Source organism: Ostrinia nubilalis, chromosome 4 (assembly GCF_963855985.1).
Source record: "Ostrinia nubilalis chromosome 4, ilOstNubi1.1, whole genome shotgun sequence".
Classification (NCBI taxonomy): domain Eukaryota; kingdom Metazoa; phylum Arthropoda; class Insecta; order Lepidoptera; family Crambidae; genus Ostrinia; species Ostrinia nubilalis.
Window position 1 is genome coordinate 5,295,937 of NC_087091.1, and position 16,490 is coordinate 5,312,426.

The 16,490-nt window shown below is 43.6% G+C and overlaps 1 protein-coding gene across 1 annotated transcript in view; it reads left to right on the forward strand.

The window, feature by feature from the left end:
• The window catches only part of LOC135071343 (uncharacterized), a 68,271-nt gene extending 53,296 nt beyond the window's left edge, over positions 1-14,975 (forward strand). Inside the window, exons 7-16 of the mRNA XM_063965134.1 lie at positions 333-530; positions 1,511-1,633; positions 4,924-5,049; positions 6,452-6,564; positions 7,470-7,565; positions 8,307-8,463; positions 9,836-9,934; positions 11,953-12,064; positions 12,748-13,189; positions 13,511-14,975. Coding sequence (XP_063821204.1) covers positions 333-530; positions 1,511-1,633; positions 4,924-5,049; positions 6,452-6,564; positions 7,470-7,565; positions 8,307-8,463; positions 9,836-9,934; positions 11,953-12,064; positions 12,748-13,189; positions 13,511-13,655 — 1,611 coding nt within the window. The 3' untranslated portion in view covers positions 13,656-14,975. The remainder of the gene's footprint in view (positions 1-332; positions 531-1,510; positions 1,634-4,923; positions 5,050-6,451; positions 6,565-7,469; positions 7,566-8,306; positions 8,464-9,835; positions 9,935-11,952; positions 12,065-12,747; positions 13,190-13,510) is intronic.
• Positions 14,976-16,490: the final 1,515 nt, after the last annotated feature.

The following is a 16,490-nucleotide window of genomic DNA, read 5'->3' on the forward strand; positions in this document are numbered from 1 at the left end:
TCATAGTCAATTCTCCCCCTTCTGGCGCTTGACACCACAAATACGGTACTTCGCGTCGGGCTGCTATCGTTGATAAATGTCATCACTTCTTCTCATAACTTCGCCCGATTGTGTGCCAGGAGTGCGCGAACTCGCGCAGCGCGATCCAGTTACTGCGACCACTCGTGAGGTCCTGATGATTAACAGGTCCTTGCTCAGCTCTCCGTATCGCATCCAGCATCTTCTGTCGAGCTTCGTCATAGAGGTTACATTCCCAAAGTGCGTGATCGCGGCTCTCTTCGACTTTCGCCGCATGGGCATAGTGCAGACTCGCACAGCGTCACGGTGGGTAGCCGAGAGTTTATACTGCTGCAGCGTCACAAGACACTAGCCGCGTGTGCCGCCCGCACCGGCCGCGGCCACGCACCGTGCGCGTGCGCCGCTCGCCGCACCTCGGGCTCGGCATCTCCGTCACGGTGGGTATTACTCACCACCACCCATGGTTCTATCTGCCTCACGGCGTACGAACCGAATCTCGGGAGAGCGCGCGGGTACTTACTCCGGGCTCTATTCCCCGGGCGCTTTGCTTGACTCCCTACAAATGGCAATGCCAGATTTTGTATGGAAGGTGGCGTCTTTTTTTTTTTCGCGCGGCCATCGACCAAACTTGTTTTTTGATTACAAAATAGTGTAATAAACCAAACTTACTATGGCATATATACCTCTAAACTCAGTCTGAACTAAGTTATGAACATTAGAAGTTTGATGATTTTCGTACTAGATTTGCTTTTTGCGCGCAAGTTTTGTAAGAAATTGCAACAAAATATTGCGCTATTTTTTTATTGCGCTGATTCTGCTGCATACTGATGTCTGGAGCCTTTAATGGATGATATTGTTTGTTTACACATACAATGTCACTATTTTGTTGCAATTTCTTACAAAACTTGCGCGCAAAAAGCAAATCTAGTATGAAAATCATCAAACTTCTAATGCTCGTAACTCAGTTCAGACTGAGTTTAGAGGTATACATGTCATAGTAAGTTTGGTTTATTATACTATTTTGTAATCAAAAAACAAGGTTTGGTCGATGGCCGCGCGAAAAAAAAAAGACGCCAATTTCCGGCATTGTCTTTTCTCTGATCCATGTCCCTTCTCATAGTCAATTCTCCCCCTTCTGGCGCTTGACACCACAAATACGGAACTTCGCGTCGGGCTGCTATCGTTGATAAATGTCATCGCTTCTTCTCATAACTTCGCCTGATTGTGTGCCAGGAGTGCGCGAACTCGCGCAGCGCAATCCAGTTACTGCGACTACTCGTGAGGTCCTGGTGATTAACAGGTCCTTGCTCGGCTCTCCGTATCGCATCCAGCATCTTCTAATAGAATAGAATAATCTTTATTGCCAAAACTGTGTACAATTCTGTCGAGCTTCGTCATAGAGGTTACATTCCCAAAGTGCGTGCTCGCGGCTCTCTTCGACTTCCTCGCCGCATGGGCATAGTGCAGACTCGCACAGCGTCACGGTGGGTAGCCGAGAGTTTATACTGCTGCAGCGCCACAAGACACTAGCCGCGTGTGCCGCCCGCACCGGCCGCGTCCGCGCACCGTGCGCGTGCGCCGCTCGCCGCACCTCGGGCTCGGCATCTCCGTCACGGTGGGTATTACCAGGCCTGTTCATCTCCTCGAGTTTACATCGAAAACAAAACACGCACGATGGCCCACCTACAGGATACTATTCGACAAGTCCTCACATACGAGTGAACATTGACTCACGCACGCGTATTCTTGTGTATGATGAGGTATGATGGAAGAAAATAAAGAAAATGGTGTACTAAATACTGTGCAGTATTTAACTGCCTAAATATTAATAAAAACACAGAATGTACTTTTTAAGTTGCCTCAATACACTGAGAGGTAAATAAGTAGTTAATATTATTCACGATAATTCATGCTAAATCATGTATTTCCTCCGCCATTTTCCGCAGTTTGGCACCTCACGTCACATCTGTGGGATATGATGCTCAACCACAATAAGGAAGCTAGATGTTAGTGCTTCCTTCCGAGCGGGTGTTGTGCTCGGGGACCAAGGTCCAATTTACACCATCTTGGTTTGTCTATATATACTTGGCAGGATCTAAAACTCCGTCACCGCGATGCAGGTTTGTATGAGCGGCGGAGTGTGCCATAGTGAAGTATAACAGCGCCATCTGTTGGTCACTAGTTTGTAGTGGCGTCGCCACACCACTCCCCCCGGAAGAACCGGAGGTGGATGACGTCAGGATGAGCTCAGCAGTCTGTGCGTGATGAGCTTACAAGTGCCAGTGTGCTCAAGTCTGCGGTGAGTCGAGACGAGCAGGTTGCGGTGCTCTATCCACGGTGAGTCGGGATAGTGAGCGGAGGCGTCTTCGATGGTCGGGCGTGGAGCTGGGCCAAGGCTGTACCCGTGACCAGTGAAGTGACGGTTGCTTGCTGCCGAGGAACCAGGAAGGTCGGTTGCGATCTGCGATGGTCCCTGAAGGCTGGATGCTGGCTTGTTGAAGACTGGAGCTGATGACGGTGTGGCGGAGATGGTGAGGATGGCGGAGGCTGATGCCGAAGATGGTGGTGATGGAAGGTCACGTTCCAATCACGTCGGGGTCACCACTGTCGGCGCTCTATACTCGGGTAGCAGGGTTCGTAGGTTTTTAGAAATAAAAGTTCATATAGACTGGTAAGACGGTAACTGTATTGTGTAAGCGCGAGGATGGGCCTTCAAGGCGTCCGACCGGTACCGAGGTTGCGTACTGACTGACTAAACTAAACATTGGTTTTTCTCTCGACGGTCGGCGGCCTTTTCAGGTAACCATCGTAAAACAAAGTGAAAATACCACGAAGATACAAACAAAACAATTAGCATGAAACACATGGCAAAGGTTGGCTCAAACATAATACAAAGTAAACAACAAACAATAGAAATACATTACAAAGGTTGGTGTTGCTTGATACACAGACACCTGCAATAATTATATAGACTAACAATGGACCACATGTTACGTCGGCGAAACACTAAAAAGACTTGGGTTTAACATTCCGACAATAAAATCCTAAAATTGCAGGTGCGTGAGAAACTAAAATTACCATGCTCTAAAATTAACACGCTAGAACTAACAAAGCATTTACATCTTAAGTTTGTACGAGAAGTATTACAATTAAGTATATTTTAATCAATTGGTATGAGGCGTAAGTGGGACGTAGTCGCCACACATCATTTTACCGAAGTCAGTCCTATAGCTTCGGCGCAGTGCCGATCTCTGACGTTTGTCAACAAAATGGTGCTTGACTCTTGAGACAGGCTAAATTACACCATATTGTTAATGACATTACTGTAAAACTGAAAGTAAAACTTGAAGTAAAACTTCTTTACGTAGTACTTATTATTATTATTCTGTGGTATTACTCACCAGTTCACCACCACCCATGGTTCTATCTGCCTCACGGCGTACGAATCGAATCTCGGGAGAGCGCGCGGGTACTCGCTCTGGGCTCTTTTCCCCGGGCGCTTTGCTTGACTCCCTACAAATTTCTCTGATCCATGTCCCTTCTCATAGTCAATTCTCCCCCTTCTGGGGCTTGACACCACAAACACGGTACTTCGCGTCGGGCTGCTATCGTTGATAAATGTCATCACTTCTTCTCATAACTTCGCCTGATTGTGTGCCAGGAGTGCGCGAACTCGCGCAGCGCGATCCAGTTACTGCGACTACTCGTGAGGTCCTGGTGATTAACAGGTCCTTGCTCGGCTCTCCGTATCGCATCCAGCATCTTCTGTCGAGCTTCGTCATAGAGGTTACATTCCCAAAGTGCGTGATCGCGGCTCTCTTCGACTTCCTCGCCGCATGGGCATAGTGCAGACTCGCACAGCGTCACGGTGGGTAGCCGAGAGCTTATACTGCTGCAGCGTCACAAGACACTAGCCGCGTGTGCCGCCCGCACCGGCCGCGTCCGCGCACCGTGCGCGTGCGCCGCTCGCCACACCTCGGGCTCGGCATCTCCGTTACGGTGAGTGCAGAGCTGAGCTGGAGCTTGCATATTGCAGTACCCGCTGCCCGCCGTGTGCTTTAATGTATGTAGGTACAGAGTTCTTATGTAAGGGTCCTGCATATAAAAATCAATGATATGCTAGACCAGTCTTTCCCAAAGTGGGCGATAACGCCCCCTTGTGGGCGCTGCAGGCTTAAAGGGGGGCGCGCGGTAAGAGACCCAGAAAAAAAATCGGGACGTTGTGTAGAGGCTTGGGAGGCGTCATCTACTAGGAGGACTCTTAGACATCGACTGAGCTCGACTCTTGACTACAAAAATGGGGGGCGCTAAAAATAATTTATTCTCAAAGTGGGCAGTAGACTAAATAAGTTTGGGAACCACTGCTGCTAGACGGTGCGTTCCGGCGCCGCATTGCAGGTACGCCCCGCACTTCGATTGACCGAGACGGTGTTGTTGCGGCGCCGCATACCACCATAATATGTACAGTGATGCGACAAAATGTTTGCGGTGCGGCGCCGCACCGCACAGTGTGGCTTCTCCCTAACGGCCGGCCCAAGAAACTGGCGTGGAAAAATATTGAAATTGTTTACTTTTTTACCCAGTAGAAACTCTTGGCCTGAATCTCACCTAATGAAGAGTGATAGTCAGGTCAAAAATGGAAACGTGCTTCAGCCTGTTTATGTAGGTACTTTTCAGGGTATTTTTGTACGCCCCCAATTATAACTTTCAAAAGAACAGAGCGTGATACCATAGGCAGATCTGAAGATGCTGTTTCTTCGTTTCGCTCACCACTAATTACCGTATATCCCTAATAATTCCACAAGCAATGTGTTAAGTTGTAAACGAGCGCCTTATAAAGAATGCCACTGAATGACATATGCAGCTATCACTTATTCATTCCTGCATACATTGCTTTTGTTTCAGGGTGGGCGCGAGCACGGCGTGCCGATTCTGATCTCAGAGCTGGAAGCGGGAGGGCCCGCCGCGCTCACCGGCGAGCTATATGTGGGAGATGCCATCCTAGCCATCAATGACGTTGATCTCACACAGGTAAGGCCCCTATTTCTTTCGTTCGTTCCATCTAAGAGTAGGCGCACACCGTTGATTTTTAGTTGGCCGATAGTTGTGCCCGATTTTAATTTGTATGAAGAATCGGCCAAATTGAATCGGCGTAGTGTGCGCACTCCCATACATGCCCATACTGATCAACTGCCCGACTAAACTATCGGCCGACGAAAAATCAACGGTGTGCGCCTACTCTAAATGACGTCCACTGCTGGACAAAGGCCTCCCCCAAGGTTTTCCACAATGAACGGTCTGGCGCTGCCCGTATCCAGGTTCCTCCCGCGACCGTTACCGGATCGTCGGTCCACCTAACAAATAGGAGGCCGGCCCACGCTACGTCTTCCAGTCCCTGTTTCTTTACTTCATATAAAACAGTCGGTCCTGCAATTTGTATGTTTAGATCTTTTAGAGATAGAAGCGATTGTTTGTTCTTCACCAACATCCTTTGCTACGCATCCTCGCACATCTCTGGTGGGAACGCAGCCTTGTTGTTTATTGAAATACCCGCTATCAGGTTTTTTTTTTCCCAGCGGGAATCCCTAGTAGGATAAGGGAGCCTCATTGCTGAGAGTTCTGGGCCTAGTCACTAGGGAAGGTAGGTTAAAACGGCCCCGAGGGCTTAGTGTGAGTTTATATCAAACGTCTTCACTAGGGAGCGCGTTAAAAAATACACTGGTCATCATAAAAATCGACCCACCCGCGACAAGCACTTTCAAACGTATGCATCCCCACTTCCCACCAATATTACTATACTATTACCATTTAAAAGCCTAGTTCTAAACTTCATTTCATTAAAGGAAAGGTTTTTACCCCAAAAATGTGTCTGTAGAAGAATCCAGAGTCACTTCTTCAAAAAATAGGTAGTTACGCTTACGCGCTTGAGCCAACTTTTATGGCTATAAAACTGTTAAGTTGGGATTAATCGCTATCCATCTGTTAAAGAGGACACTTGAGATCATTATTTGGTTTTATAACCATAAAAATTGGTCTAATTGATCCCAGAGGTGAGCCCAAAGTGAGGTCTTTTTTCAAGTTTTTCAAGTCACATTTATTGTATATGTTAATCGTTTATTAGGAAATTAAATGTGTTTTTCTTTAAGGATATTTATTGGGCTTTCAAATAACACCAATATTGTTGGGGCCCCATGATTGTGTCAGTAGAAACGAGTTTTCCTGTAAAACGTAGGTGGGCCGATTTTTGTGATGACCAGTGTATATGAAGATTTTAGTTCTTCAAAGTTTCCGCTAGGGGCGCTGTACAATCCGTCATACATTTAATGTAATTTTTTTCGCAGTCACTAGTGAAGACGTTTGATTTAAACACACTGCCCCTGCTCACATTGCGTAGTAAAAGGTAAAATAAAGCACCATTGTGAATGTTCTTCAGGCGTGCCACAAAGAAGCGGTCCAAGCGCTGCAGAGCGTGAAGGGTGACTGCGCTCTGTGCGTCCAGTTTATAGCCACCGACGACGACGACCGGCTCTCGGAGGACAATTACAGGTATGTATGTTTCATTATTTATACTGACACAGTCTGTTGAAAAAGTTCCTGGTAAAATTATTATTACTGACGGGATTACTACCATGTATCTTAATTTTGAGTTATGTAGTACCTTAATAATAATTTTGTTAGTGACAATGAAAGTTTAAAACAATATGTTCCTGGTAAAATTGCTAATTGACGATTAAAACAGATCATTTTATTCTTCTTCTGATATGGTTTATCTACCGCTATAATCGGTTGAAAATGGTCCATAACTCTAATCTAGTAGATTCACATGTAACAATACTGTGTGTGGAAAATGCTGCCTTATTAAGGAATCAATAACAGTCAAATGGCAATGCCAGATTTTGTATGGAAGGTGGCGTCTTTTTTTTTTTCGCGCGGCCATCGACCGAACCTTGTTTTAAGATTACAAAATAGTGTAATAAACCAAACTTACTATGGCATGTATACCTCTAAACTCAGTCTGATCTGAGTTACGAGCATTAGAAGTTTAATGATTATCATACTAGATTTGCTTTTTGCGCGCAAGATTTGTAAGAAATTGCAACAAAATATTGCGCTATTTTTTTATTGCGCTGATTCTGCTGCATACTGATGTCTGGAGCCTTTAATGGATGGTATTGTTTGTTTACACATACAATGTCATTATTTTGTTGCAATTTCTTACAAAACTTGCGCGCAAACAGCAAATCTAGTATGAAAATCATCAAACTTCTGATGCTCGTAACTCAGTTCAGACTGAGTTTAGAGGTATACATGTCATAGTAAGTTTGGTTTATTACACTATTTTGTAATCAAAAAACAAAGGTTGGTCGATGGCCGCGCGAAAAAAAAAAGACGCCACCTTCCATACAAAATCTGGCATTGCCATTTGCAAATGTCTCGTTGTTTGTTTCCAGATTTCCACTGTACCCAGAAGACGGCGAAGTGTTTGGGGTGGAGCCCGACGGCTCCGGCGCCACGCCCACCGCGCCAAGGACGCCCGACTACAATCGGTCAGTCATCTTAATCATCATTTCATTTCAACTAAAGCCTGGTCCGTGAGCACGTAGAATTTTGTCCAATGACCCCAAGCTACCCATGCTTATCGCTCGCGCGTAATTATGTTGCTGTCGCGCTCGCACACTCACTGCGGGCGCGCGTCGCTTAGTCGCGAAAATTCTACGTGCTCACGGACCAGGCTTTAATCATAGCGATTGTGATACATAAGAAAACACTTGCGCGTAACAGCGTGCATTATGCCATACAAGTCGATCGTTTGACCAGTGCCTGTGATCTCGTGTCATCTAAACGCAACCTTACGCAGTTATAATAAGTGCGATTTTTTGAATGCGGTTGCGGGCTTGGCATCACCCGGCTCGGAGGACCACTCGCCGGCGCGACGCTAGTCCACTACATAATATAAACCACAACCTTACCAGCCTCTCGTGTCACATAAACTCAACCTTAAACAGTTGCATTAGGCGTTATTTTAAGGACGCGCGCTGAGCGTCAGACAGACCTGCCTCTCGTATAATTTAACGCAGCTTTACGTAGTGGTAATAAGCGCTATTTTCCCTCGTATGCGCAGGCGCACATCGGACGCGCGCTCGGCATCACCCAGCTCAGAGGGCCGCCGCTCGCTGGTGCAGCGCTACCCCGACTACAATCAAATCAACAATCTTGCTATTATCTCGTGTCACATAAACGCAGTCTTACGTAGTTGTAATATGCACTATTTTTCCTCGAATGCGCAGACGTACATCGGACGCGCGGTCAGCATCACCCAGCTCGGAAGGCCGGTCTCCCACGCGACGCTACCCCGACTACAACCACATCAACAACAACCTGGCCATACTCGACATGGATGACGACAACATCAAGATCGAGGCCCGGCTCGAGGTGAGCCTTGAGGTGAGAACCAGCATTATAGTGATAAAATAAGAACTGCTACACACAAAAGCGGGCAATAAAATCGTGTATATGTGAATGAATGCTCGAGAAAAATTGGCGCTCGACTTTGCCGCTTACTCACGTATTAGCCAATGTATGCCGAACGAGTAAAGTAATTTCTTCGGGCCGGCTTTGTGCGGCAAAAATGCCGGCCCGCTTATGTGTGTAGCAATCCTAAGATTATCCTAGTCTATGGTTGTCGTGCATTTTGCATTGTATTGTCTATTGTTCTTGTATGTGAAAACGTCACTGACAATTGATTGTAAGTACTTCATATACAATGTCAAAGAAATCAAAACTTTTATTGAATAAGTGCAACAAGCATCTAGTATAGTGGATCCAACTCCCGTTTTGGCACATTGTGAATCGTCTATCCGTAGTAGTCTTGAATCTTGAAAGTTGGATACCTACACTAAGTAACAACAACAACAATATACTCGTATAAACGTACAAAGTAGAACATGATTTGATAGATTCATTCATTTAGTTTCCATCCCTGCCAGGTCAACTTTAGTATGTACATGTGATTGGAATCGTGCTATGGACGAGCAAAATTTTGGCAATTTATTGATTGGCTTAATGTAATCTCGTATCCTCGTGATAGATAGCTGCATTCATAGGCAATATAACACTGAATCTGAGTGCCGTATTGATCCAATGTTGCTGCCAATTTGCCAATAAATGTTGCTTGTTTGCAATTTTTTTTTTTAAACCCCTTCCTGGCCTGGAAATTTGTACCATTGGCCGAATACTTGTAAGTTGTCAATATTCTTTCATGTCGTCCAAGACAAAATTACCCTCTTCAATATCCAATCACTATGGTATAGGTCGCACAGCAAGAGTTGAGGCGATCAACACAAACGAATAAAACGCTGACGTATTCGATTTATTTGTAAAGTACGGCCAACGAGAAGCGATACAAAAGGTCGATTCGACTTTCGAATTGACAATCTATTCTGTCTCTTCCTATCTTGTGTATTTGTCGTAATGTCTCGTTCTCCCGCCAAAATATGTCAAAGTCAAACCCTTAGGTTGGGTTGCACCATCTTACTTTAACTTTGAAAAACGTCAAAAATCGTCAAATTCCATACAAAAAGCACCGGTTATCGTCATAGTTACCGTTAAAGATAGGTGGTGCAACCCACCCCTACTATTCCAAATGACAATGACATTGGGTTTGTTTACATTTGGTATCGCTTCCGTACTTTATGTTCTGTATTCAAATACATCAGTGGGATTATGTATTCGCCTCAACTTTCGTTGCGCGACCTATAACTTATAAGTAGCTGTATACTAGTATAGCGTCACTCACGTAGCGTTGTCATTACGCCAGCCGGGACTGTCGCGCGGCGGCTACGCGGCCGTGGGCTCGTCCGACTCGCCGCACTCCACGCCCGTCCACAAGCGCGGCAAGAAGAAGCGCAAGCCGCAGGTACGTCACGCTTCTGCTAGGGATCTGGACTGTTCTTCGAATTTGAACCTTGATACAGCGGAATAGGTTAAGTAGTTCATGAATACATTTTTGTGATCGTGATTTCATAGGTTTAGCGCTTCACTATCAGTACCTGGACTACCTGGGATATGGGAGCGGCACGGGAGGGTTGTCATTAATACATTAGGGGGCGTCCATTAATTACGTGAGACGTTTAGGGGGGGAGGGGTTCAATAAAAACCTCACTAAATCTCACGTAGGGGAGAGGGGGGCTCTCGACAAATATCACGTAATTTTTTACAGCAACAAAAAAGGTCAAATTTCGAGAGAACTGGGTTATTTTAAATTAAAAAAATAAATATAATATGTATTTTAAGATGATAATGAAAAATAATTCATTTTTTATTCTGAAGCGTCTTTACATGAAATAAATTAGAAGAAAAAGTTTTTTTTAATATTAAATCCTAATCGAATTACCCATTTACATTGCAAACATGTTTAAGAAATCTCACTTGAGATTGTGGGGAGGTGTAGGGGGTCTAGAAAAATCTCACCAAATCTCACCAAGGGGGGCGAGGGGGTTGAAAAATTGCCAAAATTGTCTCACGTAATTAATGAACGCCCCCTTATGACGTAACGAAACATACAGATCTAAAGTACATTTGAAGTCTCCCTGAAGTTTTACGGCAACAACACCCTCCTCCCGTCCCGTTCCCATACCTCAGGCACTAACTGAATTTTGAACTAGGCCTATACCATCAACAAAGTCGACTTATGATGACTACTTCTCATTTCCACGAAATAACCAGAAATATAAGTCTTAAGGTGGCCATACGTCAACTTTGCTAATGGTACATGTAAACGTGGTGCGTCACTACTGTGAGGGTGTTATTATGAGGAACGTTAGTATTAGGGATATTAGGAGCATAATAATATACGTGGTGCGTACCTATTATAGCCACCGCATACTATGGGGGTGTATGCGGTGGATATATCGGCAACGTTACTGCTAGGGGCGTGTACGAGGTGCCTAATCGTGGTAAGATGTTTTAGTTATAATTATCTTTGGAACGTTACTACTACTACTAGGGATGTATACGTGATACACGTGATACTTATACGTGGCACGTTGCTACTTAGGGGCGTGTAGGTACGCTTTGCATACATGTAGATCGTTACTACTAGAAGTACGTACGTGAAACGATACTAGTGGCGTAAACGTGGTTCGTTGTTAACGAGGGCGTGTATGCAATGCGTATACGCAGTTGGGTACGCTTAAAAACGCCTACGAAATTTGTAAAGTATCGACTTTTATTAAGAAAATGGTCGCTGCTGGGTGCTACACAATCACAATCTAAGCACATGGTAAAATTAAAGTAGTAAACCATCTATAAAAATAGTTTACAATAGAAGACATTTACGTTGTACCGATCTAGGGTTAATATACACATTAAAATTTCACGGAGCGATGATTGTAATTATTTTCACTGCCAGCCAGGACACGTGAAATCATCATTTGCATATCCTTATCGTCGGTCATCTGGACTTGACGACAACTCTTCTACACAATCCGGTCAGTAAATGTCGAATTATTTAATTCCTGTTCAGTCGTATCCGTTTCCATATAATGCATTCATTCTCATTCATTTTATTGTTTTTTTTACCCCCTTCACTCACTAATATTCAGATTCATTATTCATTTCATATCTATTTGGTGTGAAACAGATCGAATCAAATGAGGAATAGATTGCTCTCGTAAATGTACGCTTGTGCGCGCTGTGAACGAACCACATTCGTATAACGTTTACCATGATGTGGCGATGTGAATTTATGTTTCTGAGGGTTGATTTTTCAATCTTTAGATAACTTAACTGAAATAAAATTACTAAAATTGTTATTTAGACATTTCCCTCGCAGAAATAGCTGTTAATATGTTTAGAAGTTGCCTGGCGATTGAAAAATAGCCCTAAAGTGAGTTGGCTATAGGTTTGACGGTTCGTATTTGTTGGCTACGCTAGGACTGGCGCACCAAGGGAGCGTATCGAGCGGTGGAACCGGACGCCGCGTCGTCAGACGAACCTCTCGAGCTTCCTCGCGAGCGGCCGCGCGATATAGCCATCGTGGACAAGGGTAAGGCTTGATGCTTAACGCCCGTATTCACAAACATTATTATGAGGTCTCACAGTGCACGTGGACGCACAGGGTGTCACACGAACCAAACACAGAACTAAGCAAGCAAGCATCGTTTGTGAATACGGGCGTTAGTCTATCCTATTTTGATTTATTCAGTTGAAAGATCACCGCTTGGCCAGCGTGGGGAGTGTAGGCCAATTCCTCCATTTGTCTCTGGTAAATTACAGAGGGTCGTGATCGTGATCCTGCAGTGGAGACTAAATGACCTAATGATGATGAGTTGAAAGAGACTGGATCCCACAACACAGGAAATCTTAGTGTGGGAACCAGTGCCAGTGCCTAACTTAACTGATATCATGTAACATTTTGAAATAAATAAAGATGATTATTATCCACCTCTCATACTAATGCCGTACGTTAAGCAGCAGTTGCAATATCTTTTGAAGTGATAATGTTTTTGTTATTGTTAATACCATGATCCATGATCATCGACAGGGATAAAGCAAAATCGTATAAATCTCTTTTACCGACAAGTTACTGATTTTGTAGAACTTTATTCGCCTACGTTTTAGATAGGGCTGTATTTTTTGGTTCAAAAACAAATTGCCATATTAATCTTTTTATAATAATGTTGTGTCAAACTGGGTTGTAGGTTGTAACAAAAATGTACAATTCCACAGCAGTTGGTGGGTCGCCTGTCACCGCGCCGTTGCCAGCAGCTCCCATCATAGTGCCCGCGCCGGCGATGGCCCCAGCGCCTTCGGTTCCCGCACACATGGCCCCCGCGCATCTGTCCTCCGCACACCTGGCTTCCGCGCATCTGGCCCCCGCGCAATTGGCCCCCTCGGACCCCTATGGAATCCACGCGCACATGACGTCTTCGGATATGACCCCCGAGCATATGTCCTTCGTGGCCCCCCCGGTGGCCCCATCGTCAGTGGCCCCCGCCCCAGTGGCCCCCGCCCCAGCGGTCCCAGCGACTGCAGCCCCTACGCCGTTGGGCTCATCTGTTGAGACGCCGCCGCCGCCTGCGCCCGAAGCGCCGCCGGACGCGGAACACAAACCGACCCGTACCACCAATGGCGACGTCAAACCACAGCGGAGAGAAACTAAGGGATTTAGGTATGATTCCAAACCTTCATAGTATTGTAGTTACACTATGTGAACATTAGACTTCCCACTTCAGTTTTATCAAATTTTAAAAATGCTGTTTTAATAAAATATTTCACAAAGGTGTTAAGAAATTGAAATGACCTTTACTTTGCAGAAGCTATTATTCCTGCTCTATTTTCGCTCTTTTTATTCCTTTAACTTTTTTCTTATTGTGCCATATAAATTCGTTCGTTTCAGCCAAATGACGTCCACTGCTAGACATAAGCCCCCAAGGCCAATACATTACTCTTACTTTATTTCAAAAGCCTCATCCGTTTATTTTACCCACAGGATAGGCTCAGCGCGGCGCGTGACTGACGCGATGGCGGCGGCGGCGGCGGGCGGCGTGGTCACGAACGGCGACGCCGAACGCGGCAAGTTTCCGGCGCGGCTGTTGGCCGGCGACGGAGACCCGGACTTCGGCACGCCGGTTTGAACCGCTGCATCCCTTGACCCGGGCAAAACAGTTTCGATGCGTGCATCCAAACACTTCTACGTACATTCGACAACACATCAGAACATTTATTACAACTTTGTTAGATGCCATTTAGCTTGATGTGATGTCGTTGGTACTACTAGACGGGAAGTGTTGAACTGAGAAGCTCACCGCGAAGGTTAGTTGTAGACTAACTTAACAATAGTTGAATATGACCGATAACACTGTCAATATTTGTACATTTTTCATCGAAAACTTGTCTAGTAGTATACTTAGAAGTCTTTGATTCCATCCTGCTCTATCTTCTATGGATGGTCGATGAGAGCGGCGGATGTACGAGTATAACTGTGCAGTGTAAGATTCCGCAATTTTCAACTCTAAATCGAATTTGGGTATGTTATTGATTTTGTCTTTACAATGTGTAACTAAAATGACGCAAAACTAAACTGATACACAGACTATTATTTGTTCAAGATCTGTTTACTTTTTTATTTAGTCTACAATAACATTCATCAGTAGCTAAAATGTCAGACGCACGTTCACAGATGTCGATAGCTGTATTTGCGCTTCTCGCGCCAATCAACTTTAAGACTCAGAATGTTGTAAAAGTAATCTATAATTGAAAGCAATGTGATTTCACTCTCGATTCATGTTTTGCGTTAATTAAATTACACATTGTATGAATATTTCAATGCTTCATTTAACTTTGAGAATATCTATGATATATCTAAGCAATCTTTGCATTGTATTTTCTTCCTTTTATTAGGGAATGTTTCACCATTTCATAACAAAGTCCCTGATAGCCTATTAGGAATTTCTTCTTCATATACACTACAACTTTTGGTTTCATATTTCTCCTTCATAGACATCTTACAGATTAGGTCATGCAACATTTATGTCCAATAGCTATCAGGAACTGATGAAACTGTATCCAAAAATATTCCTTCGGTTAATATTCAAAGTTCTATGTATGCGGGATCTTACACCGTCTCGAAATCGTTTTGCGCAGGAGGTCTGTGAAGAACAAGTGAATATCGGCCTAAAGTGAGAATATTCTATGGTAACAGCTCGTTCAAACACTCGGTATGTTGCCCGGTGCCTCTTTGAAACGCACAGACAAAATAGAATTGCCGCTTACCTCGTCAAATAGCAGTAATAGGACTAGCTAGCTAAAACTAAGTTTTGTAGCACGTGGTGCTGTTAGATACACAATAAGAGCCGAAGCACACGATGTGATGCGGCGGCGGTACGACGCCGGAGCGGTGTCGCTGCGTTGTCTTACATACATATGTCTTACGACACATGTCGCGCGATACGGTGAAATCTTTGCGGTATAGCGCCGTAACGCATCGTGTCCTTTGGCTCTAACGCTCGCGCGGTTGCCTGGAGGCATTTACGAGTGATTTTTAGAATAAAAGTTAAGAAGGATGACGTCACTCCTTTATGATGAAATGAGCAATTTTGTAAATAAGAATTAGGATCTGCTTACCTGGATTTGTGTTTGGATAGTAATATGCAAAATAATAATGAATATTGAACTGGTCTGTGAAGTAATTGGGGAAATTATCTATTTAAAAAAATAAACTATCCGCATAAAGTCTCCCAAATGGAAACATGTAACTATAAAAATATCTATCTTTTAGAATGTATGCGGTGATGTTAATATGTATTCCCTTTTGAGATATTGTATAAAATTATTTATGAATTTAATATATTGATTAACATCACAAAATTAAGTTATTATTTATTGTGTATAGCCATGTCAATGAGTGTATATTTTGATAGTAGTCGAGAATCGAAGCCTAGACGCTCTGCCTAGCGGCCTATCGAGTCCGATGTGAGTAGTGATCGCTCGAATGTAATTTTCTTTTGTTGCTTATTTTATTTTTTTAGATATAACTATACTTTTTCTTGACAACTTTTAGAGTAAACAAGCCATAGACTAATACATTGTCATGTTTACGTACTTTGAAATGTTTTAGCAACAATTCGTAGCTGAATACATTGTTACGTGCGAAGAAACGCTCTGTGGCAATTATGAATGAACTTCAAAGTCCTTTGAAGTAGGTACAGTCAACAGCACACAGCTTGATGTGCTGTCGTCTGTACATACTTTCACGTTGTATTTTTTGTGGTTGGTTAGTATTTTCGTAAAAGTAATCAAGATTATCGTGATAAATTTAGTTTTTGTAATTACTGCGTAGTGCAAAGTCGCATCACGCAGTATTTATTTATGTGATGGGATGAGTCATCATCATGACATTGACGGTGAATAATGTTGCCCCATGCGAGAATTGTCATTAAAATGCTGTGAATAGATGAAAATGTTATACAGTACAAAATCCTCGACTCCTCATCATATTGATTAAATGGTGGTCATGCTTGTCCCAATGTGGCTTGATAAAGAGTCACGCAAGAGTGTGCACTCTTGCTGCACAAATAACGACATCAAATAGGTACATATTTATTTATATGTTAGACTTTGTCAATAAATTTAGTTAAATGAGGGGTGAATAAACCAATTATAGCAATAAATGCAATCGCAAACATTATCAATTAATCATTCACTTTCGAAATCTGTGAAATAAATCTAGTGATATGTGTGCTATATTGATATCCAATCGCAATTTTATTTTGTTACCAAATGTTTTTATTTTAGTTAATTATGTGTATTTTTACGCTGCTATATTTCTTGTATTTTTATAATTATATTATTTTTGTATAATGATTTACTGTATGATATGATCTCATCGTAAAATTGGCACGACATCCTACTGCGAAATTGGATGAAGCTAGAAGCATTCCAGTGCAGTCATTCCTTTTACGAATGTATAT